Source organism: Melopsittacus undulatus, chromosome 6 (genome assembly GCF_012275295.1).
Source record: "Melopsittacus undulatus isolate bMelUnd1 chromosome 6, bMelUnd1.mat.Z, whole genome shotgun sequence".
Taxonomy (NCBI): Eukaryota; Metazoa; Chordata; class Aves; order Psittaciformes; family Psittaculidae; genus Melopsittacus; species Melopsittacus undulatus.
The window spans coordinates 17,692,646-17,720,416 of record NC_047532.1 but is presented as its reverse complement, the minus strand read 5'-3'; the positions used below and the strand labels follow the sequence as shown (position 1 = coordinate 17,720,416).

Below are 27,771 nucleotides of genomic sequence, written 5' to 3'. Positions count from 1 at the left end.
CTCTGTTGAACCAGACAACTTATTTTTCAGCTGAGTGAACATGAAGAGTTTTGTAGAGCTGTGTTAAAGTGCATTTTCAGATGCAGCGGAATTCCCTTTACCTGAGGGTACTCAGAGTATTTTCCCTTATCTATTTGATGAGAGCCAGAAATAGATTCTTTTTGGTGTGCGACAGACAATGTGCCATGAGGAGTCACAGCTAAAGGCTCCAAGGAGCCAATCCTCGCAACATCTGGCTAGGATAACCCTGGATATGGAAAATATAAATGTCAAGGCTTATATTTATAAATTGGAAGGGCCATGACGACATCTGCTAACAAGCTTTCTTCCAGAGCCCATTTGCTGTACATGGTTATTCACAGGCAACAATAAACATGTGCATGGATCACATGCACGGGCTGCCCTTCCTTCTAGTCGCCGAAGGAACACCCACTCTAGTAACACACAAATGGTCTGTTCTCACAACACAGAAACACAAGTGTTTGCAAACCTCCCAGCAAACCTCGTGCATACCAGACCACAGTGGGACACACTGCTGGAACAGACTAAAAATAGCTGGGGGAAAAGCCTTACATTAACACAGAAGATAGTCAAACCCACTTAGTGTTAACACTTTCAGTGGAATACTTGCCCTCCTTTTTTGCCTTGCTCTGCAGGGGACACTTTGTACTATAGGTCCGGTCCTGAAATCTTGTTGTTATGACTGACTGGTTATGGATGGGAATCTCAAAGCTTACACAGAGTCTAATCTATTCAATCATGGTAGCTTAATAACGGACATTAAAACAAGCTATAGGCAGAATAAACTTGCTTCAACATTTATATCCACAGGAACCTTTTCTCCAGCTTATATGCCAACTCTAAGTGCACTTCTGAGAAATAAATGAGAAACATAAAGTGATCCAATGCATAAACATAAAGGTTTTGCTAACAACTCATTGTAGTTTTCTTTGCCCCTATTAGGACCCCAACACTCCTGGCACTGGCCACCATCACAAAGACTGCCCATGATGCTGCCAAGTTGTCAAGAGAAGGAAAAGCATCAGCAGAAAGAGCCTGGACTGCTTTATGATGTTCATGAATTTAGCAAAGAATAAATGGAGCAAATTCTGTCTTGTCCAGTCTGCAGTGCCCTCAGTTACGAGTGCATCTGTGTGAAAATGGTAGGAAAAGCAAAGAAGATGAAATAACATGGAGGAGATCCACCTCCTGGTTAAAAAAATGAAGAGCAATGCCTAGCTATGCCTCCTACCTACTGCAGTCTGCAGCAATGCCAGATGACAATGATATGGTAGCTACAAGTGAGACATGCCCCATCTTAAAAAGGTTCTGCTGGAGGCTGCTATAAGCTCCAAAAGCCCACACTTTTATTGGCATGGACTGACTGCAAAGTGAAGTGCAGTGTTTGTAGAATCACCACTTCCTGCAAGGTGAACTCAGAGAGGCAGAGGTGAGTGCAGAGGTCTGGGGGTGAAGATGGAGATGCTGGAGCTGTCCTTTCCTACTGCTTGCTCCAGGGCTCATGCCAAGTTCATGCAGCCAGAGTTAAAAAGGGCAGATCAAATGAGTATTGGAGAAAGAGAAAAATTAAGCAGAACATAGACAGTCATGGAACTGAAAAGTTAACAGGTTATCCAAAATAAAGAGGCATCCTGGCACTGCATGTGGAAATGAGACTGCACTGGCTGAGAAACAGTGGAACAAGTGGGGATGTGCATCGCAGAGAAAGATATTATCATAGCTCAGCAGCTGCTCCTTCTTGAAACTGAATCCTAAGCAAACATTTTGTTTGTGCTGCATCAGATAGAGAGAGCTTAGGCTGCTTAAAAAGCTAGCAATGGTAGGGCTATGTTCAGCCCAAGTCAGAAACACAGCAAACTGGGGCAGCTATAAATATATAATACAGATTATCTTTACTCAACACATCCCAAATGAAAAGTGGAAAACAAGAAAGGAAGAGAAAGCTCTTAATAGGTTCCATAAAACATCTTGCACTGTATTTTCAATCTTAATCAGCACTGAGGAGGAAGGAGCAGAAAGCGCTCTTGGGTAACCAGTGCTGAAAAATACCTCACTGTTCAAAAATCCAGGCTTTTGTGTGCTCCAATTTTGTTACTTGCTCACCTTCAAAAATATGGATTTAATATCCATGATGGATTTAAATTCCATGAAAATAAAATGCCTAATGCATTACCAATAATTTAGCCTTATGGAACAAACCTAAAATCTATATACAAATCATGTCTCTATTGCCAAGAGACTCCCATGTTGTTTTATCTCTAACAGTTTTATTTTCAGGTATTTATAGCTTTCATTTCATAGGGTTTGCATACTGCTTTATATTAATTGTTCATACTGATGGTGAGAGACTGAAGCAATAGTGAAGGTAAAATATTAAGGCTTTTGCTTATTTTGCTGTAAGTTTATCTGTACTCCTTTCATCACACATTGCAGAGAACAACCACAGAACAAAGTAAAACATACCCATCTTTTTGTGTGCCTAGCAGGTGAAAGCGTGGCTGCACATCTTTTCAGCCCCATCTGGAGGATAACAAATGAACTCCTTGACTTTACAAGGGGAAAGAAGTTATCTCTCACAGCCAGCTGACAGGGAGGGTCTATTAGCATGGAGATGCTAGAGTTTTAGACATGAATGTCAGGACTTCCCGTCCGTTACTGCGATGCACGAGAGAGTTGTGTGCTGAGCCCAGGCTTCACAGCCTTAATTAATACATTCTGTGCACTCTGACCAACCTGATAATCCAAGAAGCCTCAATAAAAGCCATCTAGGGAGGGAGGATATGTCATCACCATATCGTATGTTACAGTCAGGAGATTTACCTCATTTATACTGCACCAAGTTATATCACGCTGTTATTTTACTTCTACTAGAGGGCTTGTGTACTTGGGCTGTGCAAAGGGCATGATGAAAGAGTTGCCAATGTCAGTGCTTGTTTAAAGGAGGCATCAAGCCATCCGTTCATCTTAAAGGGGGATCAAATGGAAACAGTAAGAAACTCTGAAGGGGAAAATGTAGTATTTCCCACGCTTTGCTCGTGCTCACCTTCACATGCAGCACTGGGAGAGAGAAGGACCAACTGAACCACTGCTTCACTGCCTAGAATATCCTTTTCTGGCCACTATATTCACCAGAGTTTATAAAAAAATGGGTAACCTAGGCACAGATTTTATGCCAGTTCACAATACCAAGGTTCAGCTTCCACTGAGCAACCAAGAGGGAGCATTTGTCCAGGAGGTGTTTTGAGGCCACTCAGCATCACAGAAGGGTCATGTACCCAAGCTGTCAAACCATGAGACTTTTCTGATGAGCAGATGTTTGTATGCATGCCCTAGAGATTGGGGGAGGTCACTGATAGGGACTACTATGATGAAAGTTTCCCCAGAAGGAAATCCTGCCAGAAGAACAGCAAAGGAAATGGTACAAGGAAGTGATGGAGGAAGGGGGCCACAAAACATAACTGAGTCCCAAACAGCAGTGAGGTGTGACAAGGGAGGGAAGGTGGGCTCCAACACACCTATGCTCCCACTATGCCTGGGTGCTGGAGCAGCTCCTTTGGAAGCCAGGTTCATTATAATACGTTAGAAACATCCTGAAGCTGCATCCTAATCCTTGATTGAACACAGGGCAAATAAATGCAGTGGTGGCAACTGTTTACTGGGCTCCCCGTAGGCATCAGTAGGCATGCACTCTCCAAGCAGTATCCTTACCAGGGAGGCAGATAGAGTAATTTAAACAAACAAGGCCCCAGTGATAGAAATATCAAGCTCAAAGCTGCCATATGGAGGGAAATCATCTGACCACAATTTACCTGTTAGACTTCAAAAGTGTCTAGGTCTCCTCTAAAGAAAAGCAGTCTTTCCTTTAATGAAGTTAAGTACTGTATTTCAGCACCGTGTGTTGTGAAAAGGAAGCAATTTGGATTCATTTACTGAAATTTACCTTTCAGATACAGTTAAGTGAAATTAAAAGTTTGTCTGAGTTGACAGAGTTCTGTTTTTCATCACTGCATTGTCTTGAAAGAAAGGATAACAGGCTAAGTGCTTAAATTCCATCCAAACTGATAAGGTTCACTCTGTACAGACACACTTAGTGCAGTTTATTACACATTGTCTCCCTTCATCCATCACTGGTATAACTTTTTTAACCTCAAATAACTGTTGCTTCCAAAAGAAATTAATATTTGTGATGTTACTGCATTCATCTGGGGTTGAATAGTCAGCACTGGGCTATCAGAGAAATGCCATTTCCAGTGACAGAGGGAATTCATTTTGCTTCTCACTAATGGTGGGTTTTGCAGGGCTAAGCTTACCTCTGGGACAAGAATTTCTTTTCTCTTCAGATAATTCTTTTCCTTTAATTTCTTTCCCATGTAAGTGAAGCATCTGTGTGTCCTCACTGTCTTTCCAAACACCATCTTCACACAGATCTCTTCCTCGGCAGTAGGCATGAACCTCTGAATTTGCCCATTACATCCTCTCTAATTCCTTATTCCCACCACTTTATTTCTCTCTTTCATATCCCTCGAATGCCATTGCTCATTCCAAACCTCACACCACCTGAAACACCCTCCCAGTTACTAACTTCTCTCCCTCCCTAATGGCCCCATAAGCTGTAATGCTTTATCCCAGCTGTTCTCCTGGTCTGGTTTTGCTTGTAGCCTTAAACTGTTTGCCTGCTAGAACAATGGTGCAATCCTGATCCTTTCCTCATGGACTCCTCTGAAACATCACAGACATTTCTCTATTCTTTCAATTAACTGAGCAGCTCATCTTAAAAAGCCAGTGAATGATCTGTAATTAATTATTTATATTACAAGGAGAAGCTCAGCTAACACAGTGTCAACAGGAACAGTAACACACTGTGTATGCCAAACTGCAGCCTTTTAGCCCAAGGGTTTTGCCTCCCCTCCCTGTTACCCCAGCTGGCTTTTGGCTACAGGAGCTAGCTCGGGTTTAAGTTTTGTCTAAGTTCAAATTCCTCCCAAAGACAGACTTCAGATCTGCATATTTCTGCAAAACCAAGTAGTTAAAGGAACAAGTCCTGCTCCTTGGAATCTCCCGTTTAATACTGATTCTTGAAAAACTATTTCAAACACAAACTGCAGCCAGGCAGGACTTGTTCATTTTGTTTAGATTTTGGGGGAAGGAGGCAGAAGGGAGAGGAAACCACACATTTCATCAGCATTTTTTATTTTCTAATAGCTTTCAGTGTAGCCAATTACCCAGGAGATCAGCAACTCGTAGCTCTGTCAAAGATGGGGAGAAGACAGAGCAGAAGCTTTCTCATCCTCCGCAGCGGTACTAACCCTCAGACACACAGATCTAAACACCATACACTCAGGGGTGCCAACTCAAATGCCTCAGCTGTTAAGACAGAACAAAAAGGAAAGGACAATCTCCAAGGTATAGCTGAAAGTAAATACTAATAATGATGTGTGACATTAAATGATGACTCATTTTTCACGAGGCCCTTTCAGATTGTAGCTATAACCTCAGATCAGACCCGAACAACTCTGTGAGCTGAAGTCTTAGTGGAACCATTAATTATGGATTTCCTGGCTTTTATAGGTTGGAGTCAGACCTTTGATGTTCCTTTAAGATTGTTCTCCTGTGTTCATTTCCTTTGTTTCTGTGTTGGTAGCTTGAAAAAACACCCCAAGATTTCCATGGAAGTGTATGAGATAGCCCAGAAATGCACAGTCTATAAAAGCCCTGCAATTCATGGCTCATAAAGTCCTCTAATCCACAGTCAATAAAGCTTTGGAAAAGAGCTGTCTGAACCACAGTCCTTTCACAGTTCAATGAGGTTCATAGAAGAATCAATAATCTGGTTTAAATTCACCTGGATTTGTCCTCCACCTGTATATTCCTCTTTGACTTTTGAGATTGAAAGGCAGTTCAAACAGCTGAATTTTGGAGACCTCACATAGCAACTAAGCTGCAGCTTTCACACAAAAGCCATACAATGACCTAAATCTCTCCCTTTTGTCTCAAAGGTAAGTTTCAGGTGACAAGAGGTTATTTTAGGAAACTCAACCTGGAAGAACCATTTCAAAATATAGGACCATAGCTCAAGATAATACTATATGTAGAGACCTCAGTCCATCTATCACATGGAGGACTCCAATTTAAATATATGCAAATGCACAACGGATCTATGGACAGGCCAGAGCGTGAAACTCTAGTACACCAATTACCCATCAACAGTCTCACTGTTGAGCACTGGTGAGGCAACACAACAAAAGTTTGCATGCGCAGGTATCACTTCACTGTCCATATTATTAGCCATCCTAGCTGTTTCCTCCCCAAAATGATCATGCTACAAAGCCTGGTGACAGGCTCCCATTTCTGCTCTTTTCTTGCCAGTCAGAAAGGAACCAGTTAGAGAGAACTCACTGTTTATTGTCTTGTTCAGGGTCCAGGTTGCAATTAATGCTGATGAAACCCAACTGCCAAAAGCACAATATGCAGCAGCTGGTTTATGAAAGTTGAGACCCCATCCAATTTATGGGGAAACCAGAGCTGGTTGTGAGTGTCTGATTTAGCTGAACAGTTTGTATTTTTTGTTTTGTTTTGTTTCGTTTCCAGGAAAACACCAGAAGTTACTCCAGAACTGTAGAATCACTAAAACCATCTGAAAGCACTAAGGCAGACTTCCCTTCTTCCAGTCTTCCCTCATTTCTAGGCCTGTGATCTTGCACTAATATCTCCCTGGGATCTTTCAGCAAGGCAGGCGACACACAGTGTTTGGTTCATCACCCACGTGGTGGGAGTGGAAACTTACGTTTTCTTATCCCAGTCTCCATCCTTGCGAAATGGAAGTGGAGGGATTAAAGGTTTTGATTCAAATGAAATCTCACAGGAGCACAGCAAATAATTTAACTCTAACTGGGGTACTACCCTTTCAGATACTTTTCCTAGGGACATTTCTTACTGAACTAAAACCAGCATAAGGCATAAAAGTCCACCAAAGCTATATAAGCACCATATATAGTGCATATATAAAGCATATATATATATGCTTTAAGCCCCCAGCTGCACATTTCCACTGCTATATCAGGCACAATATCCAGTATCAACTCTGGCTGGAAAGGACAGGTGCAATAGGATTGTCCCTAACTGCCAGGCTTCCAACAGATCTATTTAAGTATCACACTTGCATTACATGTATGGTGAGCTGGACCAGACACCCATGTGAAATGCTGAGACATCATGGGACACCGTGACTTAGCAGCCACCAGGCAGAAGCAAGACAGAGAAGTCGCTCAAGGCAATCAACTATGTTGAACTAAATTCATGCTTAAACATCCTCTGTGGAGAGGATTCAACCACTGAATATGATTTGGGAACAAAACACACAAATCCTTCTTACTAAGGCTGGTTTTAACCTCAGAAATTGCCTTACTATGTTAAGATTAACATGTACCACCTTAACAACAACCCTTACCTCACTCACCCTGAGAACACAAAAAAACTCCCCCCAAAAAAGAGGCAACTTCTTCACAAAAAAGAATGAGTTTAAAAAAAAAATCCCCAAACACAATAATGTGGATTTTTTTCCTTAGCAAATGGAGATGCCTTTGAGATATGCTTTCATTTCACTAGCAAGTAATTTAGGTTCTATGATAACAGGAATAACAGTAATGCTCAAAGACAATCATTGCATGTACAGGCGAGAATCCAGTTCCCAGTAGATTATTTATTCCTTTAACCTGTTAGGCTGTTTATCTGCCCATGACTCGGCCTGGATAAAGGCACTAAGAGCTTCCCCAGTTTTAGAGGTGGGAGAAGAAGTTGCCCAGGAATCCTAAAAGCACACATCGAGAATCCCTGATCAAACATGAAGGCTTTTATTCAAACAATGAATGGGAATTTTTAACCTTGGACCAAGACTGGAATGGCCATGGAAACATGCCTACCTCCATTCTCTTCACATAGAAGCCTGAGAGAAGTACTTAATTTTGCCTCAGTTTGCTGTTTTCAATGCAGTTTAAGATGTTAAAACATTTCAGCCCCAGATCACAGTTAATATTGAAAGTCAGGTATGTCAACAGAATGTTAAAGAATCCCAGGTTGGAAAATGGGCAAATCTTTGGGCTGAAAGCTGACAGCAAAGATTGCAAAATAATTACTGCAAGAAAGAGGGCGAGCACAGAATATTTTCCATAGTAATTTTTTTCCTGTTTTTACTCTGACAAATCTTTGTTTTTGTATATTTTAAATATTCTAAGCGGTAGCTTTTTTTTTTCTTTTACTTTTAGATCAAATGTGCCCAGCAGTCTTCTATCTAGTTCTTCATTAGGCTTCAAAACCATCACCTCACTCCCTGTCTTTCCCATTTAGCCTTTTGCTAATCCTCTGTATGATCTAATCACCAAGAGCTGGGATCTGTAAAGAGCAACCAGTTAGGAGACAGCAGGAAGAGGACAGTGTCCATAAAAGCTATGACTCACCTGTCTTCTATCCGAACCCAGAGGTCATTGAACTGCCTCTGGCGATGGTGTTTGTGCTGCTTCTTGTGCCATTTCTTCTGTCTGCCAAACTCTTCCAGCTGACTGATGCTATCTGGCAACAGGAGGTGAGGAGACAGGCTGTCTTCTTCATCCATCTGCAGCGGCTTCAGGGAAGGAGATGTCAGTGGGACCTGCTCAGATAGCTGGACAGGGGGCAGGGCTGTTGCTGAGGACCCTTCCAAGGCTGGGCTTGTCTTTGTCATCCTGGAACTGCAAAACACAACATTTAAACATTTGATGAGTGAGGCATCATGCTAAGAAAAATGGAAAGCAGAGAACTACACTCCTCAGTGGGTGCTAAGAAGGTATACAAGGAGAAAGGTTTTTGCTTCGGGCATCAACTGAAGACAACAGTGGCATTTCCTAGCAAGCTTTCAAATAAACACTAAACTGAAAAAAAGAGGGGAAAAGCAGTTGATATGCTATTGTTTTCTGGCATTTTCATTACTTTCTTACAGGCTTGAGAGCCTGTGTTAGGCATCAATGTTACCTCCCCCACTGGGCCAAAAGTTAAATGGCAGAACTGTGACTGAGCGAAACAGGTACCTGAACAGAAGCAGATTTCATAGATTCATAGAACAAGTTAGGGTTGGAAAGGACCTTAAGACCATCCATTTCCAACCCCCCCACCACGGGCAGGGACACCTCACACTAAACCATGTCACACAAGGCTCTGTCCAAACCAGCCTTAAACATCCCAAACTGATGAGATATTAGTTCCTTTTTCTTTTTCAACTTTGGATATCATCTGTGGAAAACAAGTAATTGTTTTGACTGCAGCAATCATTATGCTTGTTCATCTGAATTAGGAGTGGTGACAAGAAAGCTCAGGCTGATGACAGAAGTATGGTCTAGTAGCTGCCAGGATAGGATATGTGAGACCTGAACACTAGCATATTTTGTACAATGGACAAATGAAGCAGGAAAGATGGTCAATGACTTGTCCACAGCCACCCTGAAGCAATACTATCAGAGCCATTCACTCCTGTTTGAAACACTACCATACCGTCTCTTGCATCTGACTGGGACTATGCAGAAAAAGGCCTTTATATTGTTTTAATCTTCTAAAGTTTCACTGGTTTTAGAAAAAGCCAGTACAAACACTCTCCTTTGATATGTGGTCCTGTGATACCGTAGATACATATATACATACATAGATACATGTTACATTTGTGAGCTAAGATATCTGAAACAAGACTGTAACAAACCAGTACTGACACAGTGATTCCTCCCCAAACTTCAATAGATGTTCCTGTTTGGTCTTTATTGCAGGAGAGAAATGTCTGTCCCTGGGATGGCCCAGTGAGTTGTAGGTACAGAAAATGGAAGAGAATTAATAGGTAAAATGAAGCTGTGGTCTGCAGAACTATTTCTATTACATGGATGCTGTGACTTTTATGACAGAAACAATTAAAGCCATGTGAAAAGTTTTGCCTCCTGAGTGAAACCAGTAAGACATTTTAATGAAAAAGTAATAAAAATCCTAAACTTCACTGGTGACAATGTACAAAATATGCTGCAAGTGAAACCACATGTTTCACTTATGGAACATTTTGTTCTTTTCCCAAAAAAGTCACATCTAGTACTAATGGCAGCTTTTCTTCTTTTCCATTGTTTCTGAAGTCCACTACCATAAGCAGTTAAGATGGTCATCTCTAGTTCCACTGCATCATGTTTCACCCAAAGCTCCTTCCAATAGCTACTGATAATTAATCATTGCTACTATGAGAATTACTGGCAAAAACTACAGTAATTTCATTATTTGTAGCCAACATTAGTGAAATTCTTCAGAGATCGTATGACAGATACAGAAAAGAAAGATGTTTGTTCAAACTAATTCTGAATTCTCCAAGGTTGCTTATGTTAATAAAAGACATGAGAAAATCCCATATTTCTCCTCTTTTTCCAAGCATTCAGACTCTCTGTGTGTCCTTTTCAAATTCCTCCATACTCACTCCATGCTCTATTTTACACCACAGAGATCTGCTGGTTCTAGTTTTCTTAATTCATTAAGATTTCCATGATTGATGTCAAGGACGAGTTTTCATCACTGCAGCAACCGTGAGAGATCTTGGTGCTCTCCAAAGCCTTCAAGACAACTTAGGCTGTGACACAGGCTCATGGCTGAAGGAAAGCCAACTCCAGACTCATGTAAAAGGAAAGGCTCTCATAGCTTTGCACTGGGACCATTCTCAATCCTTATCCAGCCAGTTTAGTGGTGAACTGGGCAGTCCTGGGGTAATAGTTGGACTTTATCTTAAAGGTCTTTTCCAACCCCATTGATGCTATGATTCCATGATGGTGGATCAGTGAAGTACCAACATGCATATGCTGCCATTTAGCAGCCTGGGAGGTAACACAGCGTGAATTTGGATAGGACAGGTTAGGCAGGTAAGAAGGACCTGAACAAACTCCCTGTGGGCAACTGCAATGGCAGCAAGCAGCGATGGGTGGCAAGGAGGTGCCAGCCTGATGGCCTGCTGCACTTATGCCAAAGCAAAGAGAATACAAGCTGGCTGATACTGCCGAAAGGCAGCTCATTCTGGTACCCAGATCCTCCTGCAACCCAGCATCCATCTGCCAGCTGGGGAGAAGAGCACTATCCTGGCCACAAGGCTGTGGTGGGCAGAAACATGTTAAGAAAGCAAGAGAATGAAGCAGACATGAGAGCTCAAAGTAGACAAACAATGTGATCAACACAGATAAAACTGTGCTGTTACGAAGATTTCTGTTTCTAGTGACTTTCCTCTCTTGCCACTGAAAGTGTGCCTCATGTTCTGAGCAGTCAGCAGCTCCCTGAGACACTGAAGGCAGAAGCACAGTCCACATCTGCCAGCTCAACATTGGGGCCACCATTTGGTTCAATAGTCTTAGAGACAACTGAACACATACTTTCCCCCTTTAACACCTACTATTTTATTACATGTGTTTACCTTGCTCTCAGCTCCCAGTAAACTGGAACCAGTAGAAAGGTGTTTTTATGGGTTGAGATTTTAGAAACCACTTAAGACGACTGGCAGCTCACTTCTTATTAAAATTAATGAGTTTGGGCATCAAAATCCCAGTGGTGGTTTGAAAGCTTCTAGCTTAATTGTTTCCACTACCATCACATGAGCCACAGGTTGTAAACTCGATATTTCAGAACATTCTTTGGGAAGAGAATAAATAAACACTGCAGAAACATTAAAATGTTGTAACCTAAAGAGGGTTATAAACTAACCACTTGTACTTTAGAATCGATGCAGAGGGAATAGCTCCACTGTGGCAACTGCATATTACAGTTAGTTGATACTTGCTCCATTATTCCTGTACTACTAAGTAATTACCCCAAGACCTAAGAGGGACTGTTGAAGGCTGTATGTTGACGTGTGCTTACTTCTTTCAAGGGGAAAAAAAAACCCCAAATTTAATGAAAAATGATTTAATATATCTGTGGACCTGGTTGTTTTCGAATCTGATCATCATCCTGCAGACACTGCACCAGAAATAAACTCAGAACTCTTAATCTCAGACAATACTGGTATTTAACAAAAAATATTCTACGAACACTTAAAGATTAAAACTCAAAGTAAAGTAAGTAAAAGTAAAGTAACTCAAAGTAAAGTTTCTATCAGAAGGTAACTTTCCCACAGATTACAATAAAAATCTTATCACTGTAAAGGGCTTGAATTTAATAATATCCTAGATGTCTTCCCCCTAAAGAAAAAGGCCAAAACCTCCCATCTACAATAGAATACTTGGACAAAAGATTTCCCTTTGTGTTAAGCTTTACTGTGAGATTCAATCGATCATTCCATGGACTATTTCGTGCCTCTCCTTCCGACTCAGTCTCCATGAGCTCTGTTATTAGCACAGCTGCACTGTACGAAACCATGGGGATAATAATACACTTTTTTTCCCACTCCTTCAATATTGCTGAGACAGCTTTTCAAGATACATCATTATTGTGAAAGCCAGAGAAAAAGCAGGGCTAGTTTTCAGTTTGTGAGGCCACAGTGCTGAAGAAAGAGTGGGAACGTACCACCCAAATATCTCGGTCCACGCAAAGATGTTGGAGGTTTTTCATGACTAACTTGATACAACTCCAGGCTTAGAGGTTCCACCCATTTTGAAATCTGTCATTCTCACACAGGGTGGTCTTTGAGAAACTAAAAGTATTTCAGGCCCTTAGGTAGGCTTTTCTCACTTCTGACCTTTATTTCCTTCCCTGGGATGAAGAGTTCTGCAAAACGAGTTCTCTAAAATAACAGAGTCCACATGAGAAAACTTGGGAGTCTTAGCAAATATCCTATGTGGCTTGGTCCTAAGGTACAGAAAACAGTGAAAACAGGAAAACATTTATTCTTGCTAGTTCCTGAAAATACTTAATCCACAGACAAAGACACATGTGGTTTTGTTTCACTTCTGGTGAAATTTGCCATCCTTTTCTAAATCTTTTCAAGAATTAAAAGAACAAAACAAAACGAGCAAGAAGTTTAGGCTGAGCTCTATGCTCTATTAGGCTGTCTTGGCATTTTTCTCTTTGCTTTGTGGTCTCTAGTGTTGCTCTGTGCTGACACTGACAATAGAAAATTGACTCATCATCAGGATTTGCTAGGGTTATTGAGTGGATCTGGTCAGGAAAGAAGACATTAACATCATGAAGTCCTGTAATAGCTTCTTTTCATAATTCTCAGGCTTAAAATTGTACAGGTCCCACTTTCATTCAACCCCAAGACACGTGGCGGTCTGGCCATGCCTTTTGCCCATGTCCAGGCAAACACCTCCTTACCCTTCTCATCAGGTACCCAATTTCTGCAGCTTGGAGGGCTGTGACCATCTCTGGGCTCGATCACTTCCTCTGTAGAATGAATCAGAGCATCCACATTTCATTCCTGTTCTGAACAGCCCTTGCAAAGAACCTAACTTTCCCCACCAATGGAGGCTATGTGGTGTTAACACTATACTTTGCACCACACCTTATCCCCAACAACAGGGATTTTCCCAAACATTGGGAAAATGGTTCACTGACCATTACCTGAGGGGAGCATCAGGCAGGGCAGACCCCACTAACACCTCTGTTCATTGGCTCTACCAGAGTAATGTTAGTAACATTTGAGGTGAGATCCAAATGGGCTTCAGCAGGGCCAGGAATTTGCCCTTGCTTTAGCTCATGAGACAGGATGTGCCTTTGCTGACCATACGCATCTTCCACACAACTAAATCATCAATTTAATCCTTTTTTTTAGCACTCTTGCGGTAAAGTTTCTGTTCCCTCAGATATGTGCAGAATCTTCTAAAACGCAACTTTGCCAATTTGTTATTTGCATCTTGCCTTTGTAGCATGAGCAGTGGAAAAGTTTAGCTCAGAAGACTGCCATGTTTTGAACGTGCTTCCAAGTACAGCAACATCACTGAGGTTTGTCTCGCTTCGGTTTTCAGAACTGTCAGACAAGGAAAGATTTTGTTTCATCAAGAGAGAAGCTGTGGTGATAGTGAGGAATGTGTGATGTGGCAGCTTTATCCTTATGCCACTGTTCTTGGGATGCACCCGGATGACAGCCAGACACTAAGTTAGGAGCATCTTATTATAAACGGGTTTTCATAAATTCCAGTTTGGGAGTCTTTGTCAAGGCAGGAATTTGTCAGGCCGTTGCACGCATCCTTGCTCGCCTTGCCACAGGCCACAGAGACATCTGCTTCTTGCTTTTTTTTCCCTACACATCCCTCAGAGAGAGCAGTCATGCACACCCACAAGACGGGCACCAGAATGTCCTGTCCCACAAGAAGTTCTACTTGGTTTTCCTCTTCTATGATAGGATGAAACTCACATTTTCAAAGCTCCTGGGAGAGGTGCAAACAAAGGGAGAACAGAAATCCAGGCAGGAATCCTAACCCACCCCAGAACAGATTATAGGGCCTCTTGGATGTAGACCTCACGTAGACTCTCACATAACCAGGTGACACCAGTGCATATCACCAAAGAGTTCACCTCCTTCAAGATTAAAACACATCCATATACCTATATATAAATGAAAATATGTATAGATGTGTATATATATTATATATATATAATATATATATACACACACATAATTTCCTTTTTACTGGAAAGATAGTAACTCCAAAGAAAAGACTGGAGAATTAGATTCTTCCCATACCTAACTTATCTGAGCTGTTTCAGGTAACTGCTGCAAATTACTGAGGATGAATTTGGGCTCTAGAGGCAGCAAAAGAGATTACCTGTGAATCATAGAATAGTTAGGGTTGGAAAGGACCTTAAGATCATCCAGTTCCAACCCCCCTGCCATGGGCAGGGACACCTCACACTAAACCATATCACCCAAGGCTTCATCCAACCTGGCCTTGAAATGCCTGATTATTCACTCACCTAATGGTTTAATTACCATGAGGCTATTCTATTTAGGATGCAGTTATTCTATTAGAATGAGGTTATTTTATTTAGGATGCAGTTGCCTTCAGCCTGTGCACTAAAGTTAAAGCCTTTCCATGTCTTAACAGGATTTGGAAGCAAAGTTGTTTTTTGCATTTTTGCACCAGAGTCAACTACATCTCATGAGCAGTTAAATTAGGTTAAGTGATTAAATTAGATTACAGTCCACCAAACTTGGATGGTATCGCTGGACTCAGAATCCATGTCAGACTATTTATTTGGGAAGAATCACTGTTCAAGAACGAACTAACAATCACTGTTGTTAGTTTGGACGGGAATTTAGTCCTCAGTATAGACAAACAGATACACAAACCCTCAACTCTGTGCATGAAGCAAAAAGCTTGTGAAGTCAAGATATTCCCATGGGTGGCGATGTTTTCCTTCCCAGTTTGAGAAACTATACAATAAGAGAAGTAAAACTTTTGTTGTCTATTCCAGTTCCTTAAAAGTGGAGCAGATCTAGGGCAAAGGAGAAAAACACAAGCTTTCTGCAACTGGAGCAGCTGAATTTGGTGAAAAAAACATAGAGAGGGCAGCAGTAACATTTATAACTTGGCATTTCCACATTTTCATGAGTTCTTTGATGTCAGAAAACTCAAAATGTTTCATTCCAGCATCTGCTGAGCAAGGCTTCCAATTTCTTTTTCAGTGTTCTGTTTTCAAAGACTTATATGCTACAAAGTGGCCTTTTCTTTTGTTTAAAAATTGATCCCCTGCTTTCAAAACTGTCCTCAAAATGTTCCACTTCACACTGGTCTGAAGTTATTCCTCCTTCTCGACTTTCTGGTTCAATTCCTGATCTGAATAATCCATTGTTCATGCACCTTTAGTGTAAACCGTGTAAGCTACACACTCCAGCCTCAGAAGATGGGCTGTGCCAACAGAGGAAGGAAGGGTCAACCTTCTAAGTCTTACTTCTATCTCCCATGTTAGTAGCAAATAAGATCCTTCTCTGCTCGTGTCCCACAAAGCCTCACCTCAGACTCTATTCTGTTTTACTATCACCATACCAATTTAGTGATAACCTATTTCCACTTAGGTAGCTTAATTTAAGCAGAATATGCGTAATACAGCTGCCTTTGGTGCCTCACTGTTGTATGGAAGTTGTATTTAAAAGTTCCGTGGACAGAATACCTATTGCATAAATCAAGATGGGCTCTTTTCTGCTCAAGTCTCTTGGTTCAACATGGGAGCATGAAGCTGTGCAGCTGCCCTGGGACATGGGTTTTGCTCTGCAAGTCTACCTCACAGAGGAAAGGGTTTCACATTCAAATTCCAACTCCTGAGTCTTGTACCACTGAAAGACTTGTTACACAATGCTAACGGAAACGTTTCAGTGACTTCTCATAAATGTTTGAGTGCTGACTTTGCAATGAATTTGTAATACTTCTGCTTTTCCTCCCTGATTTTGGACAGAAACAAATATTGGAGTATCAGCATTACCTCTGGATTGGAAATCCTGACTTCTGTCCAAATTTGACAAGAACACTTAGGCTTTGTGATGAATATAAAGTGATGGCACTTCACCACAAAAGAAGATTTCAGGGTTGTATTTTTATTGAAATGGAGTATTTTCAAGCTTTTTTCCACAGACTTTTTTCTGTTACTGCTTGAAAAGCATCAGTAACAGAGTAAATATATTACTCTTTCCTTTTAATAACTTTTTAATAAATGTATATATACTGCTTTAATAAAGAACACTGGTGGACTTATTACTGGGCAGTATAATCTCTTTCCTCTTTATAAGCTCTCTGATCTATGTTTCTTCGAGGTGATGTCATATTAATTATACACAGCAGATTTTTCAGGGGCTGGAAATTAACTTCCATCATCCAACAGGTTCTGCAAAACATAAAATTCTTCTCCAGTTTGGCCCAATCTGCAACACCAAGTTTATCAGGTCTAACTGGATGCTGGGGAGGGACTCTTCATTAGGGACCGCAGTGACAGGACAAGGGGTAATGGGTTCAAACTTAAACAGGGGAAGTTTAGATTGGATAAAGGAAAAGTTCTTTACTGTGACAGTGGTGAAGCACTGGAACGGGTTGCCCAGGGAAGCTGTGAATGCTCCATCCCTGTCAGTGTTCAAGGCCAGGTTGGACAGAGCCTTGGGTGGCATGCTTTAGTGTGAGGTGCCCCTGCCCATGGCAGGGGGGCTGGAATTGGATGATCTTAAGGTCCTTTCCAACCCTAACCATTCTGTGATTCTATGATTCTAATTGTGACATCTCCAAAGTTTTGGTCTGGCCTTAGGTTTTCGTCACTTCTGATTCAACAGCATATTTATAGTGGTTTGGGCAGTATCTGAGAAGCTGGACAATGGTGATCAAATGCCACCATCTCATCTCAACAGTTGTGAGCTCAGACTCCAGTGACCAGAAAGCACGTGCAGGGCTGATCAAATCCTTCTTTTACCTCAAGCTGCTACAATCAAACTAGAAATAATTATCTAAACTCGTTTCTCTCCTACTTCCATTTTAAGTCAATGAAGCTTCTGATGTCTTTGCCTCTCTGCTCCTCTCTAAGCACTGTCAGATTTTGGGACACTGAGCTGCAACAGTCATGTGTAAAGGCAGGCCTGCTAACTCAGCTGAAAAACTATTCTCATGAATTGTTTTTCCCAAACCATTCCTGGTCTCAGTATCAGAATAGAAAAGAAAGCGAGGATGCATTTGTTCCATTGTAATGGTTGTCATCCAGACAGGGTTCAAGATTAAGAAGCTAACTGACAACTCCCTCCACCCCCAAGCTGGCTGCTCAATTTTGATTCCCCAGTAGAAATACAGCTCATACACAACTGTTGTCTGTATCTCACTCATTTGCAATCCAAATTGAATTGTGCTCCCAGTGTGCCTTCTTTGGGAACTGGTTTCTCTGCTGGATCCTCTGGAGAGACAAACAACTGGAAGAGTCCATATTTTACATCACATCTTAAAAGTAAACTCTTGACAGAGACATCAGCTGAGCAAGGTACCAAACACCTAACTTGAGGGACTAAAACCTTTTCACTGACTTACAGACTTAAGCTAAGGGCAGATTTACTCAGTGATGCCTGGCACTGTTTCCTGTGCTTCCCTCTGATGCTCCCGGAGCCAGGTCCTGGCAGAGATGAGATACTGGGTGGATCACATATCTGTACAAGCATGGCAACTTGTCCTCCCTAAGTACCTTGTTCAGTCCAGGCTCTTACAATTGCAAGATGACAGATAACATAGGCACATAAGTATCTGCTATCACTAGAAGGAGAGAGACATGGACCACTTAAACTCAGCAGCAGGCAGAAGTGTGGAACCAAAGAGCTGGAAGACCATGCCTGCAAGAGATCCCACATCTCTGTTACACCAAATCCACTTTTCCTGTGTGTAGCTGACACTGTAAAACATCTGATCTGCTTAGCCATTGATGGCTGCCGAGCTAAAATAAGGAACACAAAGCCTGCCTGCCTTTCTCCAAAATACTGTTATAGCCCACTGGCATTGTTTTTATCACAGAGCCTGAGTGTTTCCAAGTAAAGAACAAAACAGTTGTCAGAAACCCTATTCAGACAACCCTTCAGCCTGTCTATGGACATTTTTACTGCATGGTAGTGGACAAAGCCCTTAAAACATGATGAAGGCAGAAGAGTTCTTCCTCCAGACTCCACTTGCTTTAATATCTAATGCTGTTCTATCAACTCTAATGTTAATGGGCTTTACATAATGTCTCTACATATCAGCCTGGTTTCACCTCAGTTCCCTCTCTGTATTAACTCATACTGATGAAACTGTTTGTATCAAATACTTATTTCTGTCTGACAAATCAATCCTTCATTAAAATTCTTCATTAATGAAACATGCACACTGTTGCTGAAATCTTAAGGAAGAAAAGACAGGTTTTATATTCTCTTTTTTGGTTGTTAATTGAACCCTTTGAGATTAAACCTTGAACTACAGCTTGAATACCTACGAGACATCTGAGGCCCCAAGAAAGATTGATTTTTAATGAACTCAGGCAAATCTCACTGACTAGTTACAAACAACAAGGCCAAGGTCTGCTCCACAGGAAATATTTCTCCTTCATTGCAATGTCTATTATTCTTATTGGTGCATTTAAGAATCCCAGAAATAAACTATACACACATTAAAGAGCTCCATCTCAGCTGTCTGATAAGCGAAGCGTATGAGCCGATGACAGACAGATACAGCCAGAGCATCACGAGGACACAAGGACACAGCACTCAACTGTACAAAAGTGAGAGCCTTTGCAGCCTCCCTCCCTGAAGTCTGCTCTAGATATCATTGCAAAGGAGCTTTGGGGGTTCACCTGCTCCAAGGAGTTATCAACAAAAACACAGGAGGAAGAGGAGGGTCTGCATAAAGGCAGTGCTTCCTTCCTCCTGCATCTAACTGGTTAGCACTGGCCAAGAGGAGTCATGCAGGTCTCCTTAAATCCCCTACCAGCAGCCTCTGCTGAAAAAAGGGGGTGGAGAACGATGGGTCTTTGGAGCAATTCTGGTGCCAGTCATCTTCCAATGGAAGAAAGGGAAGACATGTCCATGCATGGCTACCAGGGGCTTTCTGCCAGCCCAGCACAAGAATGAGGCCAACTGCCTTCCTTGATCGGAGAGATAACATGACCCTCAGGTGCCCTTTGTGTAATTTCTGCAGATTTAATTTGTCAAGGGAAAACAATAAATCAGACTGGGGATTGGCAGTGGTTGAAACCTTCACTGGGGGCTCTTTGTGAACATGGATGACAAATGTCTCGTCACAAGCTTGTCACAACAACTTCTACATAAACTGTTTATACAGACACACACACACGTACACACACCCAGTGATTAAGCCCACAGCTCTTCCCATGAAGAGAACCCCACATGGCAGTGAGTGGAACACCAGGAAAATGAAAACCACTTGTTCTGCTGCTCCCCAGAGCACAGTAAGTCACTTATGAAACCTCCTCCCTCCACTGTATGTGCATGTGTGTTTTCTTAGTCTGTGTTTGTTTGTTGTTTGCCTGGCAATGCTTTATCCAAGCACCGGTTGTTGGAGAGGGTATCACAGCCTATTACTTGTAGCACTGCCTAGGTACTGAAAAGCATGCAATATCACAAGTCTAACAGACGTCAGAAACTCATCAAAACTATGCCTGGCATCTGGCATGGGTTCTAACAGTCCCGTTAGCTTCTTATCACTGCACAAAGCTGGAAACACCTTGAGAGTGACCAAACTAGGACTTTTGCTGAGGCAGTGCTGTAATGTAGCTCAAACTACAGAAAAGCCAGTATTTCTCTGCTAGCAGAGGGCTTTTGATGTCAAGATCATCCAATTCTCAGCATAATTGGGTAATTTAAAGTTGGGATTTTTTTTTAGCATACATTATTAAAGTCAAGCATCTTCTCTGTTCACTGGAGTGTGCCCTTCTATCAACCTCATGGGACCAGACTGTCTCTCCAACATGGCCCTGCACTGGAATACCCACTTCATTTTCAAAGGGTCTGCAAGAGCAAGGGCTCAACATCTATGCTTGCAACCTTCAGTCAGCTTTTGGCACTGCTTCTTAATCCACATGGAGTATCATTCCTTGCTGGTTCTCTTGAAAAGACTCTATCTTTCAATGAGGATTCCTCTTTGTCTCAGTCCACCTTCCACTGTAAGGGATGGGTTCACAGCACAGGTCAGGGGTGCTGCCATAGCCAAAAGGGCCCCTAGAACCCCGTTTTCTGCTATGTCTGCACAGTAGAGCTGAACTTATGTTGGGGTCAAGACACAGAAAGCTGTTGACTTTTGTTTCTGCTGCTGCGGTCTACCCTGACAGCTAAGATCAATCCCGGATAGGTGATATCTCCATACCATGAGTATGAGATTGACAGGCTTGTACCAGGAGACACCAAGCCCAGAAACAGCCGATACAAATCTGGGCTTTCACTGGAAGCAGTTCCACACAGGAAACATATGTACAAGAAAGTGCTGAAAGGAGTGGGTGAGCCTCAGGCACTGCAAAGGAGACTCAGATGACCTCTGCGTCATGCTCTGCGGTGGCTGAGATGTGTCTTGTATTTATTGAGAGCAGAGCATTGCCAGTGCTTTCACAGCTCTCCAGGCCCGAACGCTGCCCATCAAATCCCAACAGGGAAGGGATCACGCGGTGGTTTAGGGGTTAGGAATTTAAATAACACTAAAGTAGCTGTGCTGTCATAGTTTCCCCCAGGGAATGAAAAGCTCTTTATGCCATGGTTTTCCATCCACCCACAGAGATAACTCCCCTCCTAACACGAAGACAGTGAGAAGAAATACAGCAAAGACTCAGAGATGCTGTGCTGGGGTAGGGCCACATAAGCACTGTGGACAGATAAGTGTGGTCTGGAGTGCAGAACTGCCACCTTGTGCTGTTGAAAATGCTGCCCACGTAAGATGTTTTAATTAAAACCGCAGAATGATTCATCTGACTCATCTCTCTGCAATGAGAATGAGCACTTGGGGCTGCCCCACTAGGACCACTGAGACTGAGATGTTAATTCTGAACAGAAGCACAAGACACTGAAGCAATGCTCTTTTCCTTAGCAAATGATGACACCCTGCATACATGCCTGTCTGTCTCTCAGTCTTCTCCCTTCTCTAGTAAGACTCAATCAGACAGCCTGTTGTAACTGAGTTATCCTAAGCAACACAGAGCTCAAAAAAGAGTGCTTATTTATACGAAAGTAAGCAGGAAGAAATCAGGCTTTACGAGGAAACGCTCATGTATGAGCTCAGCCTGTTCCTAGATACCAGTGCAACAAATAGAACACCCATAGGATCCCTAGACCTCATCAGGTCTGCTGTTCACAGACTGAGCAGGGGTTTCTTGGAAAGGCAGGGGAGGTAGAGAGGGAGGGAAGTGGAACAGTGCACCCCAACAGAGAAAAAAAGAAGAAAACAGAATGAGTTCCCAGGTCCATCACCTCATTTCAAACACTTCTGGTTGCCTGTGTGTTTCATTTGCTGCCTTTCACTGACTTGAGTGGGAATTGCAGACCATTCAGCTATGGTTTCTATCTATATGAATACTTGAATACACAGAAATTGCCCTAAATTCATGGCTGCATTTGTAAAACAAACAAGCAAACAAACCCCCTGTTAATTCTGCTTTCTTTCAAGTCTACCTCGTTTCTCCTTGAGGGGATGTTACTGAAATTGCCTCCGGGATTTAAAACCTCAGTGCCTGCTAAATGTCAGTGGAAATTGTGCTTCCCAGTTTTCATTTGCAATGTAAAACCTAATCTACATATGAGTTTGATACACATGCAAAATTCTCATTTACCATCAGCAAGAAACCACATGCCTCTAGGGAAGAAAGATGTCACAAAGTAAGGTTTGTTTTGACAAAACGGTGGCAAAAAGCCAGTATGTATATATATTGACTACATGTCGATGAGCTGGAATGACCTGCTGCTCCTGCGAAGAGGTCTTCAGCCTAGGTAGCATTATGGAGGGAGAAAAGAGGAACCCAACAAAACCATGTATGCACCCAAATGGGAATCAGAAGTGAGGACACAACAAGGCCCTTCAGATCTGCATCTGCCAGGATGGGAGAAGCAGAGGAAGAGCCAACCACCGACCTGGACCAAACCATCACCAGTATTACCCTGGTTTTAGAGAGCCTTGATTCTTAGCACTGCTTATTTCAGAAAACAGCTTTTTCTCTCCAAAGTTCATACAGGGACTTCTAGATCTTCCTTGTGCTGGAATGTAATGCCTTTACTCTGTGGGTTTTAGGAATGATTCCTTAAAATGGCTTAAAATGATGTAAAATGCCACAAACGCCAGCAATGTTACAACCTAAACCCACTACAGCAGCAGAGGTTTACTGCTCTCCTTGTAGAATCATAGAATTGCTTAGGTTGGAAAAGACCTTTAAGACCATCAAGCCCAACTGTTAACCTAGCACTGCCAAGTCTACCGCTAAATCATGTCTGCAAGCACCACATCTACATGTATTCTAAATACATCCGTGGATGGCAACACAACCACCTCCCTGGGCAGCCTGTTCCAATGCTTGATAACCTTTTGGTGAAGGAATTTTTCCTAATATCCAATCTAGACCTCCCCTGGAGCAACCTGAGGCTGTTTCCTCTTATCCTATCCCTGTTAACTTGGTAGAAGATACCAACCACACCTTGCTTCATCTTCCTTTCAGGTCTCCCCTGAGTCTCCTTTTCTCCAGACTAAACACCCCCAGATCCCTCAGCCACTCCTCATTAGACTTCTCTATGCTCCAGAGCCTTCATCAGCTTTGTTGTCCTTTTCTGGCCCCACTCCAGCACCTCAATGTCTTTCTTGTAGTGAGGGGCCCAGAACTGAACACAGGATTTGAGGTGCAGCTTCACCAGTGCCCAGTACAGGATCACTGCCCCAGCCCTGCTGCCACAGTATGTCTGATACAAGCCAGGATGCTGTTTGCTTTCTTGGTTGTCTGGGCACAAGCTGGCTCATGTTCAGCTCCATCAATCAGCACCTTCAGCTCCTTTCCAATCAGGCAGCTTTCCAGACACTCTTCCTAAAGTCTGCAGCATTGTGTGGGGTTTTTGTGGCCCAGCTGCACTCAGCTGGCACTCAGAACCTCATACCACTGGCCAGAGCCCATTGATCCTGCCTGTCCAGAGCCCTCTGCAGAGCCTTCTTCCAACGCTCCCACCCAGCTTGGTGTCGTCTGGAAACTTACTGAGGGTGCACTCAATCCCCTTGTACAGATCATTGAACAGAGCTGGCCCCAATCCTGCGCTCTGGAGAATACCCCTTGTGACCAGCTGCCAATTTGATTTAACTCCATTCACCATCACTCTTTGGGCTCAGCCATCCAGGCGGTTTTTTACCCAGCAAAGAGTACACCCGTCCAAGCCATGAGCAGCCACGTAAGTTTGTTTCAGCTAGCAATGTTTTCTTTCCCCTTCTGAAATCAGAAGGAGACAATACCACAAAAGTATTTGAGATCCCTGTGAACCTTGTTTAGCCACTGTGGATTGGGATTTACATTCCAGAGGTATAGTGAACCCAAGAGACACAAAGATGTGGGCACACTATGCTATTAAACCCTTGCAGATTATGTCAGTCTCACTCAATAATTTAGCATTTTCTTAACGATGCTGGCATGTACATGAACTCTAGCCTTTTGCAAAGCTCAATGCCAAGAGAATCCAACAACTTTACAGAGGCTGAGCAGCAGCCCAGTGTAGTTCCCTGTGTTAAGAGCTCTGGACAGGCTGTATCGTTTTTCTTCAATGGAGGGGGAAAATGTTTATCTGGGATGCATTTCACATCAAGGACAATAGGGAACTGTTAAGCTTTCCGCAAATAGGCTGGTATGCAACTTCCGAGCACTCTCCAAGGAAAACTTTGGAACACTGGCCACATCTTTCCAGCAGGGATTTCATGTAAAGTAATGTTAATGCTCCATATCCTTCATCCTGATTTATTCGTGCTTCATCCTTGTTTCAGAGTGCTGCTTTCCCTTCAAGCACAACATGGGGCTCATCCCTCTGAATATGCACTTTGAATGCTGGGGACTCCAGATTCGTATCGGCCGTTCAAACATAAACAGGGATGTGCTGTCTCGACAGAGGTATTTCTGTGACTGCCTTTGTTTTTGCAAGAGTCATTTGGAAATGTGAAGCAGGGGTTGGAAAAGTGAAGCTGGGATCAGATGACAGGAGATTCAAATCTAGTAGCCAGATAGGGCACCAGATACTAAAGCACTCAGAGCCTGTCTATGACTTTACTGCTGAGTTGCTGCAGGTTAGCATGAAAATCTTAGTATCCCTGCTTTGACATGTGTCTTGGAAGTCAGTGCATGCTCTTACCCACAAATGAGAGCATAAAATCAGGTATCTCTTCCTCTGCAAGCTGCCACTAGCAGAGAGTGGCACTGCAGAGCTGTGAGCTAGTCTGGCTTCCCATACAGCAGTAGAAAGGACCCTAAATCTACCCTTCTGTCACCTTATGCTCCCTGTGGGACCACCTGCTTTCTTGCTGAAGTCAACAGGAGTTATCACCATGCTGGGGGTATTAGGCTACTTCTTGGTGCTTCTCCTGACCAGCTGGAAACTCAGATATCTGTGACAGTGGTAAAGAATCCACTGGTAAAGTTATTCCGCCCTTACAAAGGCAGAACAAGTGTCATCCATGTGGTCACCTGGCTGAACAAGAGGTCAAGACGGAGGCTCAAACAGATGACTCAGTTTCTGCCACACATTCCCTTTATCCCCATCTTTCTCTCTAAATTTGCATGTATTAATTCTGAAACTGGATTACTGTGGTAGTGTAATTCTAGCAATCACAACTGCAGGAAGTTGTCTTCAGTCAGGACGTTCTTCCATTGTATCAACTGACAGCCACTGCGTCTAGATCCATATACAACATCTAATCCATTTTTCCTCCCTCCTGTTTTCTATTCACCGGTCCATTTTTCATTCTCCCTGGAACGCGGAGCATTTGGAAGTGTAGGTGGAAAGCCAAAGTCTTTCAACACCCACTAATAGAAATTTGTTTTATTAATTAACTTTGTGGGAAGGAAAAGAAAGAAGAAAAAAGAAAAAGAGAGAGCTGATCCTCTGCTCTGAAACCATGAATCACTGCTCAAGAGAAGACATGTCCTCTGAGACATCAGAGGCTGCTCCAGACAGAGGCAGTGACTGAGTTGCTTTCTCGGGAAGTCCTGAGTCATCAAACACAGCAGTTTAATCCCCAGGAAATGGGAAACATATTGGCATGATGTTTTCTTGCATAGAGCATGAGGGTGAACCTCCAAAGGTTCTGGAGATTGGTTTAGCTTGTGGAAGGATTTTAAAGCCTTGAAGCTTCTCTAAAGTATATCTGATCTGGAGCTGGGTACAGTATTCCCAACACATGATTTACTGGATGAATTAAACTCTTTACATACTTTACACATTACATATGATTTTACTTTGACTTCTCATAAAAAATGATTCACTGATTATGACATGAAAATGTATTCTGGCTTCAAAGTTATTTACTGTGACAAGTGCTTCATATATTTACCATTCTTAATTTACTAGTGCTGTAAGAACTTATTCTTTTTTTTTTGGTTTTCCTGCTCCTACTACAGGCACTTAACTAGGAGGAGCAGCTGATATTCATGCTTCTCAGTCTGCCCCTTCACCATGGTTCTTCTAAAGGGGCATCCACACAGTCATTTCAGGCCCAAAGCTGGGCTGCAGCCAGTGTGAAGATACCTGGCTTGGATACTAGGAGTTGTTAAAAGTGAGACTACTTTGCACCAAAGTGTACAAGACATGGCACAGGGTCACATCACATATGTAGGTTAGAATGACCACCGACTTGTGGGGGCAATTCTGGAAGGTTTCAGTGAATTTCACCAGCTTGCCATGAGATCCATCCACAAGGAATCATACGGCCATGCCGCCAGTCACACAGTGCTATTTTGGAGGGCTTCTAACACCATCTAAACTGTGAAGAATGTCCCTATGAACAACTGATCCCTCATGAAAGATGGAAAATGTAATTGTCAGTGTATTCCTAGGCAGAAAACTGTATCTCCAACTGTTTTCTTTTAAGGCACTATTCTTGAAGAAATGTTAAGTGAAAGTGTCAATGAAAAATGTCACCGACTCCCTTTCTTCCCATTCCTTTTTTAGGAACTTGTACATGTTAAAGAGCTCCCTGCAAGCTAAATTACTAGCAATTACACTCATGCTGAATCAAGCAGCTCTACTGATTGCAACACAACCCACAGACCTCCTGCTGAAGGAAAAGAAGTCAGCTCTGGAAGTGGAAAAGCTATCTGTCCTAACGTGTGAGGTCTCTTTGCCTGACAATGTGATAGTGAAGGTAAAGGAAGTTGGCGCTGCAAAGACAGAGTGACAGCAAACAGACCACAAGCTTCCTTAGATAAACGATGTCCTTCAAACCACACAATACCACTTGATACCTTTGTGCCCCTTGAGCTATTACAAAGTGCAGCTGTACTTCAGCCCAGATTGATATCACTTGGGATGGAGGCCATCAATCCACAGGACAAGTGCAGGCTGAATACACAAACACAACGCTCACACAATTCTCACTGTTTCAATACAGTGCTGGAGAGGGGATGGTGCAACTTTTCCAAGGGCTTAAATGAGTCTAATGACAAGGTCTGAGTTGAGCAGGGGGCCCAAGTCCTTCAAATAGGAGGGGAATCCATCTCACAAAATGTTAAGTCAATTAAAACTAACCAGGTATCTCCAGCAGTCTATTTGGGACAGCTATCTAAGACATCCCTCAGCAGTCCTCTGGAAAAGCCAGTCTACTTTACACTGACTATAGTAAGCATCTGCACAACTGTGTGAACCAGTTCCCTCATAGCTCCTCACAAAGACAGGAGAGAATCAGCAACAACCTTATAGTAATGACGACCTCTAAAAGCTACTGGCATGACGGAAGCCTTGCTGTTGACTTCACTGCAGTTTGCATCAGTTTTATCTCTAGTTACTAGAAACCAGGATTTTTATGTTGTAATAAAGTCCTTAGGTGAAAAGACCTGTATTAGAATTGGCTGGAAGCAGGGAGATGATGAAAAATCAGCTTCTCCTGTGGAAACAAGAACTGAAACGTTTGGCTAGGAAATAAAGAACTAGTTCTGAACTTCTGAAGTCTCCAAGGCTCTGCAAGTTGACTATGAGATAGTTTATGGAGTATGAGATACAGATCTCTTAAAACTAATGGGTTGCAGAGTAGCATAAAACCTAGAAACCTTAGCATTGGCTGCAAGACAGCTCAGTGATGAAGCTGCCCTTGAGAAAAAGAAGCAAGCCCAGGTTCCCAAGTGGCC

The 27,771-nt window shown here is 42.5% G+C and overlaps 1 protein-coding gene across 1 annotated transcript in view; it reads right to left on the bottom strand.

Annotated features, from left to right (window-relative positions):
* The window catches only part of TRABD2B (TraB domain containing 2B), a 300,584-nt gene that overhangs the window by 13,225 nt on the left and 259,588 nt on the right, over positions 1-27,771 (bottom strand). The window contains exon 6 of the mRNA XM_034064386.1: positions 8,475-8,744. Coding sequence (XP_033920277.1) covers positions 8,475-8,744 — 270 coding nt within the window. The remainder of the gene's footprint in view (positions 1-8,474; positions 8,745-27,771) is intronic.